The sequence below is a fragment of the Halictus rubicundus genome, chromosome 9, assembly GCF_050948215.1.
Source record: "Halictus rubicundus isolate RS-2024b chromosome 9, iyHalRubi1_principal, whole genome shotgun sequence".
NCBI lineage: Eukaryota > Metazoa > Arthropoda > Insecta > Hymenoptera > Halictidae > Halictus > Halictus rubicundus.
The window spans coordinates 8,310,840-8,332,999 of NC_135157.1; the positions used below are offsets into that span (position 1 = coordinate 8,310,840).

At 33.5% G+C, this 22,160-nt stretch overlaps 3 protein-coding genes across 14 annotated transcripts; all 3 read left to right on the forward strand.

Annotated features, from left to right (window-relative positions):
• Positions 1–273: 273 nt before the first annotated feature.
• LOC143357422 (uncharacterized) lies at positions 274–11,304 on the forward strand. Of its 10 annotated transcripts, XM_076793911.1 has the most exons (18): positions 275–526; positions 648–890; positions 1,115–1,216; positions 1,296–1,742; positions 1,923–2,139; positions 2,247–2,327; positions 2,660–4,225; positions 4,323–4,574; positions 4,656–4,757; positions 4,975–5,079; positions 5,397–5,541; positions 5,635–8,174; positions 8,273–8,680; positions 8,774–8,977; positions 9,069–9,601; positions 9,697–9,940; positions 10,063–10,165; positions 10,255–11,304. In XM_076793911.1, exons 5-18 carry the CDS (start codon positions 2,035–2,037, stop codon positions 10,992–10,994), a joined length of 7,128 nt encoding a protein of 2,375 aa, XP_076650026.1. In that variant the 5' UTR covers positions 275–526; positions 648–890; positions 1,115–1,216; positions 1,296–1,742; positions 1,923–2,034; the 3' UTR covers positions 10,995–11,304. The 10 variants fall into 10 exon arrangements, with proteins under 10 accessions (XP_076650027.1, XP_076650026.1, XP_076650021.1 ...); XM_076793906.1 differs by having other exon boundaries at positions 1,115–1,742; XM_076793915.1 differs by lacking the exon at positions 648–890 and having other exon boundaries at positions 1,115–1,742; positions 4,323–4,353; positions 4,462–4,574.
• A 19-nt stretch (positions 11,305–11,323) lies between these two features.
• On the forward strand, positions 11,324–15,994 carry Dph2 (Diphthamide biosynthesis 2). Of its 2 annotated transcripts, none has more exons than XM_076793929.1 (5): positions 11,324–14,202; positions 14,460–14,793; positions 14,872–15,353; positions 15,426–15,717; positions 15,785–15,994. In XM_076793929.1, the coding sequence occupies exons 1-5, from the start codon at positions 14,161–14,163 to the stop codon at positions 15,949–15,951; spliced, it is 1,317 nt and encodes a 438-aa protein (XP_076650044.1). In that variant the 5' UTR covers positions 11,324–14,160; the 3' UTR covers positions 15,952–15,994. The 2 variants fall into 2 exon arrangements, with proteins under 2 accessions (XP_076650044.1, XP_076650043.1); XM_076793928.1 differs by having other exon boundaries at positions 11,325–14,234.
• Positions 15,995–16,109: 115 nt separating this feature from the next.
• Nhe1 (Na[+]/H[+] hydrogen exchanger 1) lies at positions 16,110–20,465 on the forward strand. Of its 2 annotated transcripts, none has more exons than XM_076793921.1 (6): positions 16,110–17,630; positions 17,722–17,891; positions 17,971–18,342; positions 18,410–18,752; positions 19,126–20,018; positions 20,263–20,465. In XM_076793921.1, exons 1-5 carry the CDS (start codon positions 16,340–16,342, stop codon positions 19,155–19,157), a joined length of 2,208 nt encoding a protein of 735 aa, XP_076650036.1. In that variant the 5' UTR covers positions 16,110–16,339; the 3' UTR covers positions 19,158–20,018; positions 20,263–20,465. The 2 variants fall into 2 exon arrangements, with proteins under 2 accessions (XP_076650036.1, XP_076650037.1); XM_076793922.1 differs by having other exon boundaries at positions 18,410–18,741.
• The last annotated feature ends 1,695 nt before the right edge of the window (positions 20,466–22,160 follow it).

Below are 22,160 nucleotides of genomic sequence, written 5' to 3' on the forward strand. Positions count from 1 at the left end.
GCTCGACAAAAAGAACATTTAAAAATATGTATCACCAAATTGCGTTCAATATGAATGATACAATTTAATAAAAATTTCATGCAAACACGCGTTTTGCTTAAAATCTTAAAAAGCTAGCATATTAAGATTACTAACAGTTTCTGTATACTGATTGGTTATAAGTAAAGCATTGACCAATCAGGATGAAGAGTTTGCTAAATGGGTGCTGCAAAAAGTTACAGTGCCATAACCGAGGTGTCGCCAATGGTAAAAGCACTGGGATTTTATAGACTTGTGCTAATGGCAGCCTTGACAAATACATGATGGCCGTTGCCACCGAATAGTGTAACGCGTACATGGAACTGTCGTGTGCCAGAAAAGTTTATTATTTTAAGTAGAATTTTTCCTCTCGTGTTGTTCATATATGTTGTTTTTGTTCGCGAAGGAATGAAAGGTTGTGTACAGAACTAAAATCATGCCGAAAGAAATGTGAAAAAACGAAAAATTGTAAGAAGAAAACACGGGTGGCAAAACCGCGTTCGCGGAGGTAATATTGACAATTTTTCATCACGACGCTACTCTCATTTTTCCGCGTCAATATGAAATACACGCATCCAGGATACCTCCTTCGAGTTTCTGAGCTATACGAACCGAAAATTTTTTTACAGATGGTTGCTTTTTCTTTTGTTTACGCCTTGTCAGTTGGGCTTTTGTTGTGTGCATCCGCGCGCCGCTGGTACCCATAAGTGAGAGTGAGATGTATGCGATTCTTGTATGCGTGTAAGTGGCTTGTGTGGCACGTATGCTTGCACACAAGCGTGCAAGTTATAACCTCAAAAAGTGTTTCCAGCTGTCGAATTTTTATTCAGAACTTTTTTCCCGCTATAAAATGATTATTTCTACCTATAAGTGTGAGTGTCCCATAACAGTGTGTTGATTTCCATTCTATTACACGCAACACAGTTTCTCAATAATAACATCCACTCTTTCGATAGTAACAGTTTCATTAAATTCACATATTAATGGTTTCCTGTAAATTAAACAAATTTTTTAAATCCTGTCAATTTTGAGAGATACTTTTGCCATGCGTTCTTTTACTATCAATAAGTAATCGATTATTGTTTACATGTTGCAGAACACAAATTGATTGCTGATCCTCAGAAGCCATAAGTGTGTAGTGTATGTGACACTTTTAAACAAAACCGAAATGTGAAACAGCCTTAAATCATACTTAGTGGTTTGAACACAAATTGTCTTGATATTAATGTCCTAAATGTTTACAAACTGCTAAATAATGTCTACCGAATATTATTTAGAATTGGGATAACAGAAAGGACGTACATTTAGAAAGTGACATCCAGAATTGTTTTATATACACACAATTTCTAATGTAATGTCATGGAAAAATGTAGTTCAATTGTGTTTATACATGGATGTGATCCTGCAACAAATGTTCTTTAAAGATAAGTCAGAGTACTTTCAATATGCAATTGTGCAGTTATTCTTTAATGGATAATGTAGTTCGGAAAAGAACTACCTATTATGCTAAACAAATTAATATTCAACTATGGTTAGCACCACAGCATGATATTGAACACAAACATCAACAACATATATAAACACAAAGAAAGTGCTGCCTAAATAACGGGTGAAATACGAAGTTACATGGATGACAGGAATAGGAGACGTAGGTCGCAGACGCGTTGAGTGGCGCCGTAGCGCAAATCTAATCTTTCCCTGTCGCTGAGCTCTAGTAATCATTGGTAAGTAATTCCAATATAGCCAAATATTAGTAATACAATAATTCGAAGTTGAAAATCATCTAGTATTTGAAATTAAGAAATATGATTTCATTTTTGGAAAGACAATTTTTGTTTGCGAGTTTACAATCTGCATTTTCATGTATTAAAATTTCTTTATATTTATGACATCTTCTATTTCAGTTGGTAATTTTCAATGTGAATTACAAATGTATATAGGAGTACCTAGAAGCAAGCCTAGGTAAACAGAAAAGGTGGCTAGACGCTGCCCAGAGTAAAGAGGGGCTGCGTGGGCATGCAGCAGCCTCAGTCACGCCCTCTTCTCGGGGACTCAGTATCCTCTACAACTTCCCCGACTGCTCGGCGTAACAATCCTGTTGCTGTTTTAACGCATCAACAAGTATGTTCACTTTATATGTATTTTCTTTAAATATAAAAACAATATAGAAGAATCAATCCTATATTATTACTGCTTTGTTATATTATAAATTGTAATTTGATTTTTAGTTGCAACAATTGCAACAATTACAGGCCCAAAACTCGAGTGGTCAGTCTCTGACATTTGCTTTGCAACAAACATCAAATAATGTAAGTATTTTATATTAAAAATCGTAAGAAAAGGATCTCGTAGAGTTATTTATCATTAGACTTCGGATTTTATGCATTTATGACAAAAATGCATTGGGTAAAATATAAAACACTAACACAATTAAAGGAATTTAAGACTATCGATCAACGTATTAAAATTATTGCAGGTAAAAACGAATGTTTATCTGGTTCGAATACCTTGCAATTGATACAAAACATTCTCATTTTGCATAAAGATCCGCAGTCTATGTATCAGTCCTTCATTATCATGAAAGAATTTCATTATCAAGAAAGTAATTACGTAATTCTATTATAAATGTTTTGTATTGCAGCCACAAGACCAAGGAAATGGATCTACGACTGGAAATCACATAGTATATGTAAACCAACTAAATCATTTAAATCAGGGTACCATAAATCCCTCGGGGACTGGTATGGGCCTACCCCCGGCCACCCCCTCTTTTGGGGTGGGCCTTAATATGGGATTGCCACTATCACTTCTAAATACCAGTCTTACATCCCTCACATCTAATGTTATCACTACGTCAAATCCTCTGCTCAATTTGGGCCTGCCAAGCATAAATACAGGACTACCTACGATAAATCCTAGCCTGAATCACTTGAATGCTATAAACTCCAATTTAACTTCGAATATTGGTTCAAACAGTATTAGTAATGGTTTATCTGGTTTGGGACAGGATTTAAATAATATAAATACTGGAATTAATAGACTTAATACGTTAAATTCAACGAGTTTAAACCCTGGATTATCGAATGTTAATACTGGAATTACTAATGTAAATCCAAATTTGACAAGTTTAAACTCAAACGTAAACCAGAATCTTACCAGTTTAAGCACAAACTTCACTTCTCCAAGTTCTGGTGTGTCTGGTTTAACAGCTATTAATCCAAACATAAATGCAAATTTGACGACTACCAGTATAAATTCTGGTGTAAATCAGGGTCTGAATCGACCTGTTAATGCTTTAACAACTGGATTGACTCAAACTAGTCTGAATTCTAACAATACGCAATTTCCATTCCAAACCATACAAAGTATACAAAGTATTGCACCACACATTGTTGGATCGAATATTGCACATGTACCAAGTTCTGCCATATCGCAACACCCAAATTCAAACGTTTCTACTATTTCACAAATATCGAATACTGGTACTCTAACAAGTTCCAGTATATTTACAAGCACTTCGAACGAACCAAATCATTCAACCGCAGCGAATGTGAATCACGCTTCAAATGTGAATCTCACTACTAATATTCCACATCTTGGTACAATGCACTCAAATATATCTAATGTATCAACGTCTAATGTACAGCATATATCCGCATCAAACGAGCCGAATATGTCACTGAGTCATACATCTTCTTTAAGTTCCTCTCAATCAACTGGATTTCAACCTCAGCGACAGTATTCACAGGGAATTAACCCTGGCTTAAGTTCGTCAGTAACATTAACGGGCTCGTCTCAGCCATCAAATGTGGTCAGTACAATAAATACTGTAAAATCTATGCAAAACATTCAAAGTCAAAATATTAGTTCTCCAAGCAGTCCGTTCTCGATACCATTGAAAAGTCCGGCATCCAATATCGCACCACCCACACCAAGCCCTAGTCCTAACAGGCTATTACTTAGAAGTCCAGCTTCGAATTCGATACAATCGAACCGGAATAGTCCGAGTCCTGTTGGGACATCAACTTCAAATAATAATTTTAATATACAAATGCAAAGTCCAATGCAGAGTCCAATGAGTGTTAGCCAAATTCAAAGTCCTGTACTTAGTCCATATCCTCCTGCAAAAAGTCCTCATCTATTAAGTGGAAATAACTCTCTAAACAACAGAAGTCCAGCACCTGGCGGTAGTCCTGGTCCACCTGTGGTAAGAAATCATTTTCTTTCTTTATAGTATATAAATATCCTATGTTTTTAGAATAATAATGTCTACAAATTTTGCAATATTTTTGTTTAACTTCCAGGTTAGATCTAATACACCTATTCTACAACAAGGTATGCAAGTATTGCAAATAATTCATGGTACGCCACAGGGATATCAATCAACGCCAACACAGTTAGTAACTAGAACGCATCTCTTTGGAAATCAACAAATTCAAATAGCAACAACTAAACCTGCCAAGCAACCTCCACAAATTTTACCGAAACCTCCTATTCAACAAACAGCTGCATCTCAACAAAAACAACAACGTGTTACTACCACGATTACAAATCAAGTAACGTATCTAATCAAATTATAACTATTTGAACTGTTTTAAGAATTCCGTTTTAATTGAATTATTAAATGATTATGGAAGGTCACTCAACAAACTCAACCACAGTTAGTTCTTGCTGGACCTCAACCAAATCCTACAACGGCTACGATGATACCTACAGCACAAGGCCTCCTTTTAAATCAGGTATGTAATTGTATATATATGTTTAAGGGTCTTATCTCATTTGCATGCTTTTTCATTATGAGATCATTTGAAAGTATACATGTTGTGCCTGTTTCTAGCACTTACCAATATAAAATACTTTTAATATGCTTGATTTCTATTATAACGGCTTATTTGCATTTTTAGTGTCACAAATATCTGCTTTGTGCTTCATATGTTTATCACATTTCATACATAGGTTTTGCCGTCAACCGGGCCCGTTATTGTACAGCAGCAACCGGGTGGTGTTCAACTTATACTAAGAACGCCAGCAAGTGCCCAGCAACAAACACATACTGCACAGGTGATGGTTTCATCCATGCAGTCAAACAATTTCATCATGTTCTATCATTGCTTACTTAATACTTACATAAAATTTTCTTTATATATCACTTTAAATGTTACTTAAGATCATCAATCGTTTTTTTTTTCACATGATATCCAATCATCATATCGATTTTGTATGCATTTCATAGTTCACGTTCATTTATATAATCCTTCGATCAGTTACGTTCAAAGTAAATAATATGCAACTGCAACAAATTTAATAAGGAAAATTAGGAAAATAATCTGATCTTGTAAGATATATTTATTCATTACATAAAATTTATTCTTTTACAGTTAACGCAACAGCAGTTAGTAAGAGTTGTCACGGCACAAGGAATGCAATTACAGGGCATTACTCCTACGTTTTTCGCTGTGCCTAATGGATTTCCTCCAGCTGCTTCTCCAGTAATTAGACATACTCCATCAAGTCCCGCACCCGGTAAGTCTTATAGTTAGTAATTTATTGAAATAGATTTTCCTGCGAGAACGACCTCAAATCCTGAAATCTTTTTTGTTTTTTTTTCTCATTCAGCTGCGAATTCTGGAACAGGCAACTCTATAGTGATTCAAAACGCAATGGTACAAAGTCCTCAACCACAGATCCCGCAAGTCGGATCGGGTACTAACACCGGTAGTACTCCATGTACGCAAACTGTTGTTGAACAAAGTTTGCTACCACCGCCCAAAAAGAAAGCGAAAAAAAAGAAAAAAGCGAAACGAAAGGACGACGAACCACCGAAATTAGATCTTGCTAGTATAATGAAAATATCCGGGATAGGAGACGACGATGATATTTTTGATACTGATCTTACAACTGAATCTGAGGTTCCTTGTCAAGGTCAAGTTGAATCAAGTTCAGGACAAAATCTAGGACAACTCCCACCTCAAGTGACTACACCTACTAGTTCTGCTCAGAATCTGATACAAGTACCTGTACCAAATACAACGAATACACAAACTTCTGTGTCCCAGACACTTAATAGTCAACTTGTTGCCCAACTTCAGATGCCTGTACAGAGCACGATGCAGGGTCAATTACGATTCGCTCTCGGGGAGGATGGAAGAGTTGTTTTACATCGAACACAGGATCCAAATCAACCTGAAATGGATCAAGCGACCGCTCAAGCATTAATACGATCGTTAACGCAAGGAGGTGGACAAAATTCGCCCATTATTTCGCAGCTTCTTGGACAGGCACAAACTACAACGCAGACTACGCAAAGTACTGTATTACAGAGACAGAAATTTGTTAGGTCACCTCTTTCATCCAGTGTTACAACAGTTACTACTACTGTAAGTCCTGCAGGCCCTCAAAGTGTTACTTGTGCTACTAGTCCACAACATGTGCAAGTATGCTCGAAACCAAGTAATCAGCAAAAAAGTGTAAATGTTCCTCAAGAATCTAATCCTGTGTTAAACGTTTGTGTCCAAAGTAACCTTGGGTCTTTGCAAGCATTGGATATACAACCATCGAAAAACATTACCGTACAAAATCTTATACCACCATCAAAACCTACTCCGTCGCCTAACTCTAGCCTCGTGCAACCGAACAGTAATGTTTTGACGACTTCTGATGTTCTGGTGCCGAAACCGTCGTGTACTACATTCAGTGTGCAAAGTTCTCGATTGACTAATCCGAACCAAGCAACTACTAATCAACAAAATTCTAATGTTTCTACACAAAAATCTAGTCAAGTGCGGCTCACGAATGCTTGCGTAACTACTAATGTGCGACAAAATCTAAATAAAATATCGCAAAGTGGTGCGCATGTTCAAAAGTCATTGCCAAATAGTTTAATTGTACAAAATGAACACAACATTGCGAAAAATAATCAGAATATTCAGCAAGGGAACCAACAGGATAGTATCGCATTGCAACAAGAAACACCAATGTTTCAGCATAATCAGCATCAGCAGATAACGGCGCAGGCTGTGCAAACGCAAAACGTTCAACATGTTTTTGAACAAAATCTTCAAACTTCTGGATCAAATGTTCAACATAATTCGGTAAATATGTTGCAACAACAAAGCTCCTGTAATACCATGCAACACGATACTATGAATGTATTACAACATTCTAGTATCCAACAAAATACAATTAATATGCTACAGCAAAACCCAGCTGGTAATGTACAAAATATCGAGCAAAATTTACAATCTGGAATTAGTGATATAGCTCAAGCGCAACAAAATGTTATCGCCAGTATGCAACAACAAAATACATCCGCTATTTTGCACAACACGAGTGTACAACAGAATATGAACGTGCAACAACAGAAAGTTGTTGCGCAAGCGAATACGTTTTCTTCTGTGAATGCACAACATTTTGAAAGTCAAAATACAACTAACACTATGCAGCAGCAGCAACAGCAGCAGCAACAACAGCAGCAGCAGCAACAGCAGCAACAGCAGCAGCAAGGACTAAATACACAACAAAGTTGTCACCATCAAAATATTGTTATAACGAATGCTCCGGCTTCTTCTAATACTATTCCACAAAATGAATCTCAAAAAGTAGAAACTCAAAGTGCAACAATGCTTAATTCAGCGGCGAACAATATACTAAACAACGCGCCAAAAATTACACCCGAAATTTTGAATGCATTAAGCAATTTGAATCCCAACGATCAATTATTAATTGCTAACGCGAATGGACAAATGCAAGTAATAAGTCAACAACTGTTGCAACAATTCTTGGCTGGGCAATTGAATGCAAGCAGCCAAACACAAAATCAAAACCAAACTCAAAAAATAGTAATTGGTGAACCAGATGCAAACAGTCAGAATTTACAAGGTGTACAAATCAATACACCAACGAGTCAAATAATTGTAAATAGTTCTGGTGGAGCTCCTACTATTCAAAATAATATACAAAATATTGTAGTACAAGCTGCGCCTTCGCAAATGCCGCAACATATACAGATCCAAAATTCCGGCTTTCCAAGTCAATTTATTGACAATCTAAATCAACAACAGATAAGAAATATGGGACAAACGAGTCAACCAAAGAAGGCGAAAATTGTTAAAAGGACAAAAACTGTTGTTACTACTCAAAACACTGGAAATGCCCAGGTATGTTAAAAGAATTTTATTTTCATATTTATCTAATACATTTGTACTCGTTAATTACATAATGATTTGTTTTTAAATTTAATATTTGTAACAATTAGGTAACAAAAACTGTTACGGTTTCTCGTCCAACAATATCAACGAATACAACAAACCTTCATAAGGTTGATCATTCTAGTAAAACAAATGCTGTGGTATCTCAAAGTACAAATCTGATTAAGAGTGAGTCTACTCAAATTGTCACAAATGGTCCTGTACTTCCACCGTCTCCTGGAAGTCACTTATCGATTCCCTCGAATGGCCAAATGGTTCAAAAAGTGCAGACTATACAACTTCCTGCTCAAAAACAGCAATTATTGAAAAATATACAATCTCAAATACAAGCTATTTTAGCTCGTAAATCGGGTGCGCAATCGGATCAAACCGTTTTAACAAAATTATATCAAGAACAAGCAAAAATTTTAGCAAGTGGAAAAGTTGTTAGTACTACGACACATTCCGTTAGCAGTGTAAGCTTTTTTATGCTTTATAAATTTTTATTATAAATTGTGCCATGACTTAATGATAATGTAATAATGATCTTAATATTGTTCTCGATAAAGGGGCCAGATGCAAGTTTTAATGTAAATGTAGTTTCAACACTAGCATCTACCATAACTCCGCAAAATTCTTATAAAACTCAGACATCAGCAGTACAAACTCAAACACACACATCTACTGCTGTAGCAACATCGCAAAATTTAAATCCAAGCATACCAACGACTGTGCAAAGTAACACAAGTAATAGTTATATGAATAATCTTACTGTGAGTAACGAAATATTCTAATTTGATATTTTCAACATGTATATATTTATTGATAGTTTATGTTTTTGTATAACAATTTAAATACTTGCAGGTACCACAAACTGTGCAAGGACAACACTGTATACAGAACAGTCAGAATGTGCATCAAGCGCACACAAAGCAGCACAAAAATTATCAAAATCATGGAAACCAGATATTGAGTCCGTCCTCTGCCAATATGCAAATTTTCTCACCACCGATTACTCCTGTAGCTACCGTGCAGGGCAACGCACAACAGTTAGCTTCAGTCCAAACACAACCGACAGCAATGCAACAATCAACGCAATGTCAAACTGATCCATTAGATATTAAACCAAACATACAAATATCAAGTCCTATTAAACAAGAACTGTCTTCACCTATTCAAGTACAAGTTCAAAGTGGCTCTCCTGCAGGACAGGTAGCCTCGCCTAGAATGATTGGCAAAGGACCACAAAGGATTCAAAGTCCAGTAAACACGAATAGCAGTTCGAATAAACAGATTGTCAGTCCTAATAGTAACACAAGCCCTTTAGTAAGTCCTAGGCAAGGTGTAAAACGACCTGCGTCTACCCCAATTTGCAGACAGATTAATCGTAGTGACATGTAAGTTGGATTTTTTGTCATACTCATTTTCATAAATAATAATTTAATGTATTTGTGTTTTACTTAAAGACATGATTTTATAATTATTTTTACAGGTTAGAACAACAATTAAAATGTGATCAACATGATGCGATTAATCCGGATGTAAACACACCATTTTCAGGCAAGCGGGATGCTTGTAAACGTCTTGTAAGGTATCATTGTTTAAACGAACAAGTACTTAGTCCGAAAGATTTAGCAAAAGCTGATGAGATATTCGAAGAAACGGCGAAACATCTCTTGACAAAATTCAACTCTATGATGAACAAGTACACGTACCTTCTTTTAATGGAAAGCATGGTATGTTAAAGATTTCTTATTTCAAAGAGATTTAGTACGAATCATTGCGTTATTATACAACATAATAATATTTATAAATTCGATTATGCAAACTATGTACTGAAATTGAAATAATATTACAGCGAGAAGTGAGGACATCAGAACTAATGATGATCGATAGAACTTTTGTTGCCGAAGAGCAGAATATATTAAATAGGTTACGAGAACAAGAGGCTAAAGTTAATGGTAAGTTTCTCTATAATATTGAATGTTGAGAGAAAGACACCTGCTCAGTAGTACTTTTGTAGTAACAATTGTTTCATCATGGTTTTCAGAAGAATTTAGAAAGGAAGAAAAGCCATTGGTGCCAAAGGTTGAACCTGGTCTTAGAGACGAAGACAAATTATCACCACCGTTAACTAACGTTTCTGTAAAACGTGAATTAGAAGATGACTTTCCAAGTGACGAAATCGAATGTAAACCAGTGATTAAATCATCAAGTTGTACTAGTGGTGATTACGACGAGTGGGTAGAAATTCAAAAGGAACTCGGTGTATATCCATCTACCACAGACTCGTCCAAATGTAAAAATAGTAATAATAGTAGTAGTAATAGTGCATGTGCTGTGGCTGTAACAAAATCGTCGAAAGCTGAAAGAACACGAGCGAACGGTGAATGTCGTGCGAATGTACCAAGTGCGAGTGTTTCAGGAGTTCAAAACACAGTTGTAAAAGACAGTTGTGAACAAGATAATGCACCTGTTTTTGAGAGACGTTGGAGTAGCGCTACAGACCTTGAACGAGATCTACTAGAAGACACTGACAGCTTAGATGGACTGGCTTTACATTCTCAAACACAATGTCCAGGCTCTCTTCACATAACTAATGAAAGTGGGAATGGTAATGAACACGATGATATTACCGCACAGGTACAATCTGCTATCGATAGCATTCTTAATCTTAAAAAACGTCCTACAAACACATTACCTGGCAGTAGTGGTAACAGTGCATCACAGTCTAGTGAATCAAAGGACACAGTGCTTGACCAAGCAGTCCGCAGCATTTTAGGCTCGTGACCCTCCTTTAATAAAGTATGTTAAACAAGTGAAGTTAATGGTGAACATCAAGCTAATTGTTCATTTTGAAAAATTTTCAAAGGACTATACATTCATTTTGGTGATTTTTGTGGTTAATGTGAATAATTTATGAATTATGTTTGACATTAAGAACATGCAACATTGTTTTTTTGGTAATGCATATCTAAAATCACGCAAATTGTTGCTAAATTATTTGTACAAAAGAAATCGTGCAGCTTTCATTTCATTTATATATATATATATATATATATATATATATATATATATATATATATATATATATATATATACATATACATATATATATATACATATATATATATATATAAAAAAAATTAAAACAGACTAACTGGATTATGCAATTTTACATTTTTCTCCAAAGTTTTGTTCTGCAATGGCAATAACTATTCATAATATAAAACCATGTATACTTTCCAGTAGTCTAGCTGTAATAAAGCCATCGCGTTTACCTAATTCTGGCAGCTGTACATGTGGATAGATAGAGAGATAGATCGATAGATAGATAGATAGTTAGTTAAATAAATAGATAACTCGCTCAGATTTTTCAATCTGCCACTTTATAATGTAATTTTGTAAAAAGTAATTATTTAAAACCAACTTATTCCACTTTGTCTGTAGTACTTGTAGAGAAATCTTGCGAATACTTAAAACTGGGTCGGTAAATTGTACATACGTTTTTAACGTGTATTATTAATATTATTATTGCTATTATTTGTATTATTGTTATTGAGATTCGCTCTCAGAATTATTATTGTATTATTATTATTAATATTATTATTATATTATTATAATTATTATTATTACTATTATTGTCAACGATACCATTGTCTCGAACAATGAGGAATGCATGGTATAAAGAGAAAGTAGTGGTTTAAGAGACTGAAATGGACAATGACAATGAAAAAAGCATAGAAGGCAAATGATATATAAGGTGAAAAGGGAACACAAAACCTCTATATTAATTTGAGCTCATTTCTATTTAATGTATATGCAGTCTTAAATGTTGAAATGCAAAATCAAACTGGCAAACATTTTTTAAGTAGATATAGCGTTTTACTACTTTTTTGTCATTACATGAAATCACAATAGATCTGGGTAAATGACGAGTACATGTGTAGAGAGCACATGTGTAGAGAGCACATGTGTGGAAAAAGGGTAAACCCACATTGGTAACATTTTAAGCAAATGATAGATAACCGGTGAGTAAGATTTAGAAAGCAAATCTTTCTATATGTGCCTTTTTTATTTTTTACATAGTTGACGACTAATAATATCATATATGTACACCTGACTCATAACTTTGATTCGCGCGATGCTAATATGTCAAGTGAATGCAGATTTTTAAATCATAAATTAAACGTACAGAATAATGGTCTGGGTTAATCGTTTTCTAGGTATCTCACTAATTACAAAAATAATTGTTCATCACCGACAGTGCTTTTGCAAGAAGAATTTAGTTATGTAACTGTATTTTTGCATCCTTTTCCCACATAAATTCATGATAGCTCTCTATACACAGAGGCAAAACCAATCCAAGAGCAAAAGCAAGACTGACGTATATACACAGAATCAAGCAAAACTATGTAATGTATTACAATAAGAAATAATCATTTGTACATAATATTCAATTACACTCTCGACGGCAATCGTGACTTAATGAATTCTTCAAAGATTTTAAAATTTGGATATGCTAAAGTTCTTTTGATCCTAATAAATTGCCGATATTTCACGAGTTCGTGTACGAAAATATTTTTATCCTTGCCTGTCTTAAGATTTTAATTTGCAGCATGAAATTTGATTTTCAGTACTGACAATTCTCCGTAACAGTGTAGCAATGCCTAACGAGAGTGAAGTGATTAATACGATAAAATGTAATTATTATTACCAATTACATGATTATAGATATCATGATTCATGAATATCTTATAATGAACATATTCCTCTCCTATCACGATATTATGGAATTATTAATATTCCATTGTACATGCAAGATATTAGGTGCCTTATGATACAATGTTCAGTGAACTTTTTTACCCTGTCAGCTATGCATTATTTTAATACTATACATATAAACACACAAAATAATTGAGTATTACATATAGTCCAAAATAATTTATCATAATTCTGACATAACTCTGTGCATTTTTAATATAGCAAAGTATTATTAGTTGCATTATCCTTTCAAACTGTATAATTTTCATGAACTATTGTACTCTGAATATTAGTATAGTGAGACTTTTTTTAACAAATGCTTGAACGTGCTTTATATGTCTGCCTTATATGAAATTGCATGTTTTTTATGTGTACCTACATATCAATTTATACCAAAGAATACAAAATTAACTGAAATCGAACCACAATACTAATGATGGTATTTGTAACAAGAAATTAGTAATGTTTTAAATTAATAATATTTCCCTTGTGTAGGTACACTGTGACATTTGCTTTTGAATTAACTTGATTATTGCTTTAAAAATATGTATAATTACATAAGAAATTTACATAATAGGAATGAAATACCATTATTCAATAATATGAAAAATTGGTGCATGTAGATTAAAAACAATTAAGTGTATATATACATATATATATATACACAATTCGAAAAATATCGAAAGCCAATTTTAAATGTGTTATGTTTACTAAAACGTATATCATCCATTTTTATAATTTTTCAATATTATAATAAGAAAAAGAATATTTTAAAGGTAAGTTGAAATAAAAGTGTTGCATATTGTAAATGAATGCGGTGAAAAAATTGTAAATAAAAAGTGCATATTTCGAGGACAATTATTGAGTAATTAAAAAAAAATATATTCATGCAAAAAATTACCAAAGTCGATAATGTTTCAGAATTTCAATTATTTTTTGGGATACTGTAATGACGAGAGCAGCATGTGTGTGTCATATAGTTTATGTGAATATGTAGATATCTCGGCATCTCGGCGACATGCTGCGTGATTTCTAGTGACCTCTTGTAATTGCATGTGTGTATAGTACACTGGCGTATTCGTCACACGTATAAATGTACCTGTTTGTAAATAATTTTTGTTATATGTAAAATTTAGTGCATGAAGCAAAATGATTCCAGAAATGACTGTAAAAATTACCCAACATGAAATAAATGATGAAACTGAAGATGACCCTTACGAAGTGGAAAAATGCGGTAAATGGATTGATGCGTGTAATTTAAATAAGGTTCGAATGATTTATCTATGAGATGAATATTTTATCATTTAGAATTGTAAGATCGAATTGTAATGGAACATTTTATTTCCACATTTATTCTACTTCCTAAATAATATAAAAAAAAAACTTATTATGAAGGTTAAATGTGTCTACCACATAATATTTTCATTTACTGATGCATATCTATTATGTGTACAGAACAAATTTAATTTAATGGACATACAATATTTTTAGGTTTGTTTACAATTTCCTGATAGCCTTTTACCTGATTCTGTAAAAATTGCACTACATTTGGAGAAACGTACCAATAAGAAAGTATACATTTTGGGCGATACAACTTGCGGTAGTTGTTGTGTTGATGAAATAACAGCTCAGCATATCAATGCAGATGGTATTATACATTTTGGTCATGCTTGTTTAAATCCTACGGCTAGATTACCAGTATTTCATGTTTTACCAAAAAGAGAAATTGATGCGACAGAAGTCATTGACAAATTCAAATCTAATTTTGAAGATATATCTAAAAAAGTGTTATTCTTTTACGATGTTTCTTATGCACATAAAATTGGTAAGTTTCACAGTATTGTAAAAGCATTAGCATGATTAAATTTATTTCAATGTTATTATGAATGTATTTTAATTACAGAAAGCATACAAGGAATATTGAGTCCTCTTTACAAAAATTTAGTCTTCTCTTTGTTAAACTGTACTTCCAATGTAGAATTTACAGATATTAAAGATAATTCGTCTATAGTAGTGTTAGGTAGAAGTTTTAACTTAGAAAAAGATTGCGATATAAAGGAGTATGAGGCATTTTACCTTGGAATTGGTGAAAAAACATTTACCACATTAGCAGTGACAATTCCTGCAAAGAAATGGTTTTATTTTGAAGATAACAATGTCATTGAATCCCAAGCTTTAAATACTCCATGGTTAAAAAGAAGAAGGTTTTTAGTTGAAAAATTAAAAGATGCTAAAGTTGTTGGGATAATTGTAGCTACATTAGGGATTAAAGATTATTTGGAGATATTAACATTAGTTAAAAATATTCTTAAGCAGAAAAATAAAAAATGTTATATTCTAAGTGTAGGTAAAATTAATCCAATGAAACTTGCAAACTTTCCAGAGGTATGAAAATTATATTATGTGAATTTTAATTCAAAATGACACTAATATTTGTTGAAATGTGCATATTTACAGATTGATGCTTTTGTCATGATAACATGTCCTGAAAATGAAGTATTCGATTCTAGAGAGTTTTTAAAACCAATCCTTACACCTTACGAGGTGGAATTAGCTTTTAATGACTCGAGAGAAATGGGCACTGAGTATTGTATGGATTTTCGACAAATACTACCCGGTGGAATTAATTATGTTGATCTTAAAATATCAATGAGTGCAGACACTTCTTTAATTACTGGTGAACTTAGAAATTATAATGAAAATGTTCCATGTTCAGATAAGATGAATGCATTGGCAATTAAAGATTCAGGTATTTAAATGTTGTAGAAACAATACCAGTAAATATTTCTCCAATAATATTATTTTGATTGAACTAGGTGTTGTTGCAATTGGAAAAGCGGGAGCAGAATTTTTGCACAATAGATCCTGGAAAGGACTCGAACAAAAATTGGGAAAAGATGCAGTGCATTCAGCGGAAATTGGTCGATCTGGCTTGCCAACCAGTTATGATAGTGAACCTCCTATAAAATCAAATAATAGTTGAACATAATAAATAAAATAATCTTAATGTAATGTAATTTTCTTTTTCATGAAAAAAAAATTTTGGAGTACAATATAGTATGTATAAATAACAAAACTACATAGTTTTACACTTCTATAAATATATATTGTCTGTTCTATAATAATTTCATTTTTATTTCTTGCAGTATATTACTGTAACTTTAAAAAACCTAACTGAATTTTATAGATTTCTACAATATAGATGATTTAGCGTATTTTTTAACCGAACACGTGTCGCATTGCTGACGTAAGTGAGAAGCGAGATATCGAAATACATACATTCTATACGATCAGCTGTGCTCTGTCAAATTGTAGTACGTTTGGGAGCAATGTGTGTCTAGGTATCGCGGAAATGTAAAGTATTTTTAAAAATGAATTTATATTCAGAAAATAAACTCCTACGTAAAAGTTTTACCGTTTGTACAATACTTTTTGTATTTGGTGCGTGTATTACAACGTTAAATGCTGAAGAATCTTCTAACCTTAAACCTGAAAATGTCACGTTGGACAGTACGAATATTACGTTGCCAGTTATTACGCAGGCAAACACGAATACCAGTACGTCAGTAGAACCACATACATCTGAAAAATCCGCTAATAACAACTTAAATAAAAGCATCTCTGAACCAAACGTCACAGATACTAAATTTCAAAATATATCCACAAGCACAGTTAAATTGGATCACGACGTTAATAGTGAAACCACTGAGAAAGTTAATATTGTTACAACAAATAATGTCGCCGACAAAAATGGAAGTACCTTACCAGATTTTACTGTTTCATCGCAAAGTCCAGATATTAGTAATGCAACAAATGCGAGTACAACAACTATTACTCCAGCAGAACCAGTATTGCCCGACAAGGGGTCTGCGGAAGAAGAACACAACAGTTCTATGTCCATATTTTTCGTTCTTTGTGTATTAGCCTTGGGCATTTTACTTATACACCTGATGCTGCAAACAAATTTTCAATATCTACCCGAATCTGTAGTAATCGTTTTCTTAGGAGGAGCCATTGGTATGATCATAAATCTTATGTCAAATCAGAATATAGCTAATTGGAGAAAGGAAGAAGCATTTTCTCCAACTGCTTTCTTCCTTGTACTTCTACCGCCTATTATATTTGAATCGGGATATAATTTGCACAAAGGAAATTTTTTTCAAAATATTGGCAGTATCTTAGTTTTTGCTATTTTCGGTACAGCAATATCAGCATTTGTTATCGGCGCTGGAATATATTTATTAGGATTAGCTCAAGTAGCTTATAAACTTAGTTTTGTTGAAAGTTTTGCATTCGGATCTTTAATATCTGCAGTAGATCCTGTCGCTACCGTAGCTATATTTCATGCCTTAGATGTAGATCCAGTATTAAATATGTTAGTTTTTGGAGAATCTATCTTAAACGATGCAATTTCTATTGTATTAACCACTTCAGTATTAGAATCTAATAATGCATCGACTACTAGCGAAGCCATCATACTTGGCTTAAATAGATTTTGTCTCATGTTCTTTGCTTCTGCGGGTATTGGAGTTGTGTTTGCTCTTATAAGTGCATTGTTACTTAAACATGTGGATCTTAGAAAAAATCCTTCTCTCGAGTTTGGGCTTATGTTGGTGTTTACTTATGCACCATATGTATTGGCAGAAGGCATCCAATTATCTGGTAAGATTTTCAGTATTCTAATTTAATATTATCCCACTGTGAAGAAATACTTAGAAATACATATACTTTTCATTGTTCATTTTTGTTTCAGGTATTATGGCAATTTTATTTAATGGGATTGTAATGTCGCATTATACTCACTTTAACTTATCAACTGTTACTCAAATTACAATGCAACAGACTATGAGAACTTTGGCATTTATTGCTGAAACTTGCGTGTTCGCCTACTTGGGTCTAGCTTTGTTCAGCTTTAGACATCGAGTAAAATATTCTCTATTTAATATTATTTCTATTATTTTTTATATATCGAATTAATGCAATAATTTTATTCCAATCTTAGGTTGAACCTGCATTAGTTGTATGGTCCATAATCCTCTGTCTTATTGGTAGAGCTGCAAACATCTTTCCTTTAGCCCTTCTTGTTAATCGTTTTCGAGAGCATCAAATCACTAGGAAAATGATGTTTATAATGTGGTTTAGCGGCTTACGAGGTGCAATTTCTTATGCTTTGTCACTTCACTTGGATTTTAGTGATGAAACCCGACATGTGATTATCACAACTACATTAATTATCGTGTTATTCACGACATTAATATTTGGTGGTTCAACTATGCCATTGTTAAAGTTCTTGAGAGCTGAGAAAAAGCAAAAGAATAGTAGTAGAAGAAAGAGGAAGGATAAAGAAGTGTCTTTAAGTAAAACTAGAGAATGGGTGAGTTTGTGGATTCTTAAATGTATCCACACTTAGATGAACAGTATATAATACGTTTTTGTTACAGGGCCAAACTATAGATTCTGAACATCTATCGGAGCTCACAGAAGAAGAGATTGAAGTATCATTTCTGCAATCACGAATTCGTGGTTTTGCAAGATGGGATTTAAAGTTCTTTATTCCTTTCTTTACGAGAAGGTTTACCCAACAAGAACTGAAAGATTGTAAATCACAGATGACAGATCTAACAAATCAGTGGTATCAAGCTATCCGAATAAGTCCTATGGAATCAGACGAGGATGTAACTACTGCATCAACGGCACAATTAAATATAAATTTATCTGGGGAAAGTAGAACTCAAATTCATGGAAAACAAAGCAAAGGACGTCCAAGCCATGGGTCTATATTAAGTATATAATATATAACTGTGCGGTATGCTAAATGTGCTACCACTGCTGTGCTTACATGTGAATGTACATAATCGTTTATTTATAATGTAATTTATGTCCACAATAATTTAAAAAGAATATTTTCTATAATCGCAAGTAGGGTTTGTTCAACTTTCCTAATTTGTATTCAACTAAATGAGTATTCGATACAATATAGAATCTGTTGATTTTGGCAAATTGCTTAAAGTTGTTGTATGATCGTAAAACTTTTTCTGTCAAACTTCTTTGGCATTTAAACTATTTGCTTCGCTCTCAGGGCTTATAATTGGTGAGGGGCTGTATGTGAAGTACATTAAAATTTGTAAGAAATAATGAATTTATAATTAATTTACAGAGGGGATGGAGATTGGTCTGATTAGTAATTGAATCCGTAGACAATGTATAATTGTGTTGATACGTAAGTGTTGCATAAAACGGCTATATTACATATAGAAGTTAGCATAACATTATTAATGCGACATTTATGAATGATAAACAAGTCCCTACATGCTATTATAAATTTAAGTTCCTTCTTAATTTATTAGAACTAGTTATGTAATTTACTGAAGTGGAGAAACATGTGATATTCTCAAAAAAAATTCTAACTTCTGCACAAAAATAATGTATAATATATATAACTTACACATATTTATTAATTTTTATATGCTAGTTACACTGCATATCATGCAAAATAAATATGTGTATAAAATATAGGACTTGTATGGCACTAAAAACATTGCAATGAGTATTAAGTTCAATAGTTTCATGGAAATAATGTTTGATGTTTAAATTGGTAAAAATTATTCTAGATTTGTGTGTATTATGTTATACACAAAACTGTATTATAATAGGATATTTGCTGAGATCACTTTCAATAATCTTGGTATATTGAATATATTTATACATAATCGATGGATAGGTTCATATTCGAATAACTCTCATACAAAACTTTTGTTTTTAAACAAATTTTTATTGCATAACTAGAATTAAATTTTGTTCTTCTAAATACTATCGTACTTTTTTACTACTACCTATAGGACTTGCAAATATCTTATTATTATATAATGTATATATTGTACGTACTATACAATTGATGCACGGCAGTAGTACTTTATAACGCGAAGTGTTTTTCTTAATACAACGAAAACAGTTTTGCTCCTTTTCGTTAAAAATAATTTAAAAGAAACAGCTGTTTTCTTTTGAAGACACAGACAAATGAAGATAAGTCGAGTCCTTGTCATTTTTGTTGTTTAACCCTTTGCGCTCGAAGCTATTTTAATTCGAAAACGAAACATTTCTTTCGACTTAGAATATTTCCATTCTACGTATTTTTTTTCATGTTATACATACGAAAATGGTGCAATTTACTCGTACAATACTGGAGCGTTTAGTAATTTATTAAATACAGACAAATTTAATAATGTAAAAAATATTTTGAATAATGATACAGCAATTTTTAGTGGCGCCTTACAGTCGCCATTCGAGTGCTAAGGGTTAACATTTAATGATCCCAATTAATTGTAATTATGTAACATCAAAATGATAAGTACTCAAAATGGAATACTTCTGTTCGCGCCCCTTAAAAAATATTCGAAATACTTTTATTTGATGTACAGTAATATCAATGATATACATATACATAGACAATAAGAATAATATAGTTTGTATAATAAATGATTCACTCCAGAACAGAAAGATGCTCTTTTTTTTTGTCGAATCTAAAATCAATGATAATGCGAGAAGGGAAAAAGATAGTACACGTTGTATTATTTTAGTGTGAATTTATTTTTGATATATACCGATCTCAGGAGGTGGGTAAATGGGTCTGTTATCTTATTTTTCTGCGGCAGAGCACATAACGGAGGCAGCGTCTAAAACATCAAATCCGTTTATTTGTTCGACTCGTTATCGCTACTTTTATTATGTCCTACGATCTCCTCTTATGCCTCGTTTGATCGTACATCGAGTGACTGGAGCACGAGACACGATTTCTTTATAAATTACAATGTCTTGTAAGTTTTCTAATTTGAAACTTACAAAACCGAAATTCGAGTTCACCGAAGAAGAAAAGACTTTTTCTTTACAAGAGTCGGGGGAAGGGGGGCACTTATCCTTTGTATCTGTAACTTTTAAGTAAAAGCATGTTTTCTTTTTACTGACAGTTGCAATTTAAATTCTACTTTTTAGTCAAACGCTAATATATCGAAGAACGTTATTTACCCTTTTTACTACTATGGAAGTATTGTCTATAAGCACATTAGAACACACTTGCCTCCCGTTCATCGATGCTCCAGTCAATTTAAGTTACATATTATCCTCTGCGCGAATGGTCGTTTGCGCATTGGATTACCGTCCAATAAAGTTCTAAAAATGATCATCACGTATTAGGAGCGCCTACACGCGCTCTCGTCGATAGTTATATTGTTATTAATGCTCAATACAGTACATGGTGCGTATATGTACAACATCGAGCAATCGGCTAAGCATGCAAAGTTAAATGATCGCTATAACGCTACGACCAATACGACTATGTACCAATCAATAAGATTAGAATACTATACTCTGATCTCATTGATTTATTACAGGATAGCTCCAAAGGATTATATAGACTCTCCATCGTTACGCGGTGTATATAATCTATTGGAGCCAAATTTCTCTCTCGACATTCGTCCGAATTGCCGATTTTTAATGCAGACACTCCGGTCTAAAAATGTGTAAAACCCCCCAATATACTTTTCAATATGTACATTACCTCATGGACGCGTGTTACACACGCCACAACTTACGTTATATAATTTGGTGTTCGTTTGAAATTGTTTCCTGCCCCCTTTTGCTTCTATTAACTTTTAGCAAATGCTCGGAAGATTCCTTCTATGAACTGGCCTATACATCGTCCTACTGTTTTCTTGCAATTTCGTTAATATTACAAAAGAAGTTGTCATGGATCCCGCAATCACTAAATTCGACTGCCACTTTTACACTTGCTCTCTCGAGTATTGACACTGTCACGTGTTAATAGTCATTACATCTAATTCAGGGGACAATATCTTTTGTTAATTACCGTTACTTCCATGACAGTGAGATTCAGTAGAGAGAGAGAGAGAGAAAAAAAGCGACAGACTTTTCGATGACTCGGGTTCAACCTAATTCGAGAACGATGCACACCGTATACGCCTTCGAGCGTCAGCGTTAGCTTCGTACAGTTCACAGGTTACTCCGAAATTATAACGCCCGTGTAGCGTATAAGCAGTCCCATCAACTAAAACCTTATATAATCTCTCAACTGGTTTCGAATTTAGGTCCCTATAATAAACCATCCTCTCTCTTGAAATCGAATTATTCTGCATCCAACGTCCTTATTCTACACGCCATCAGAAACATCGTCGCTCA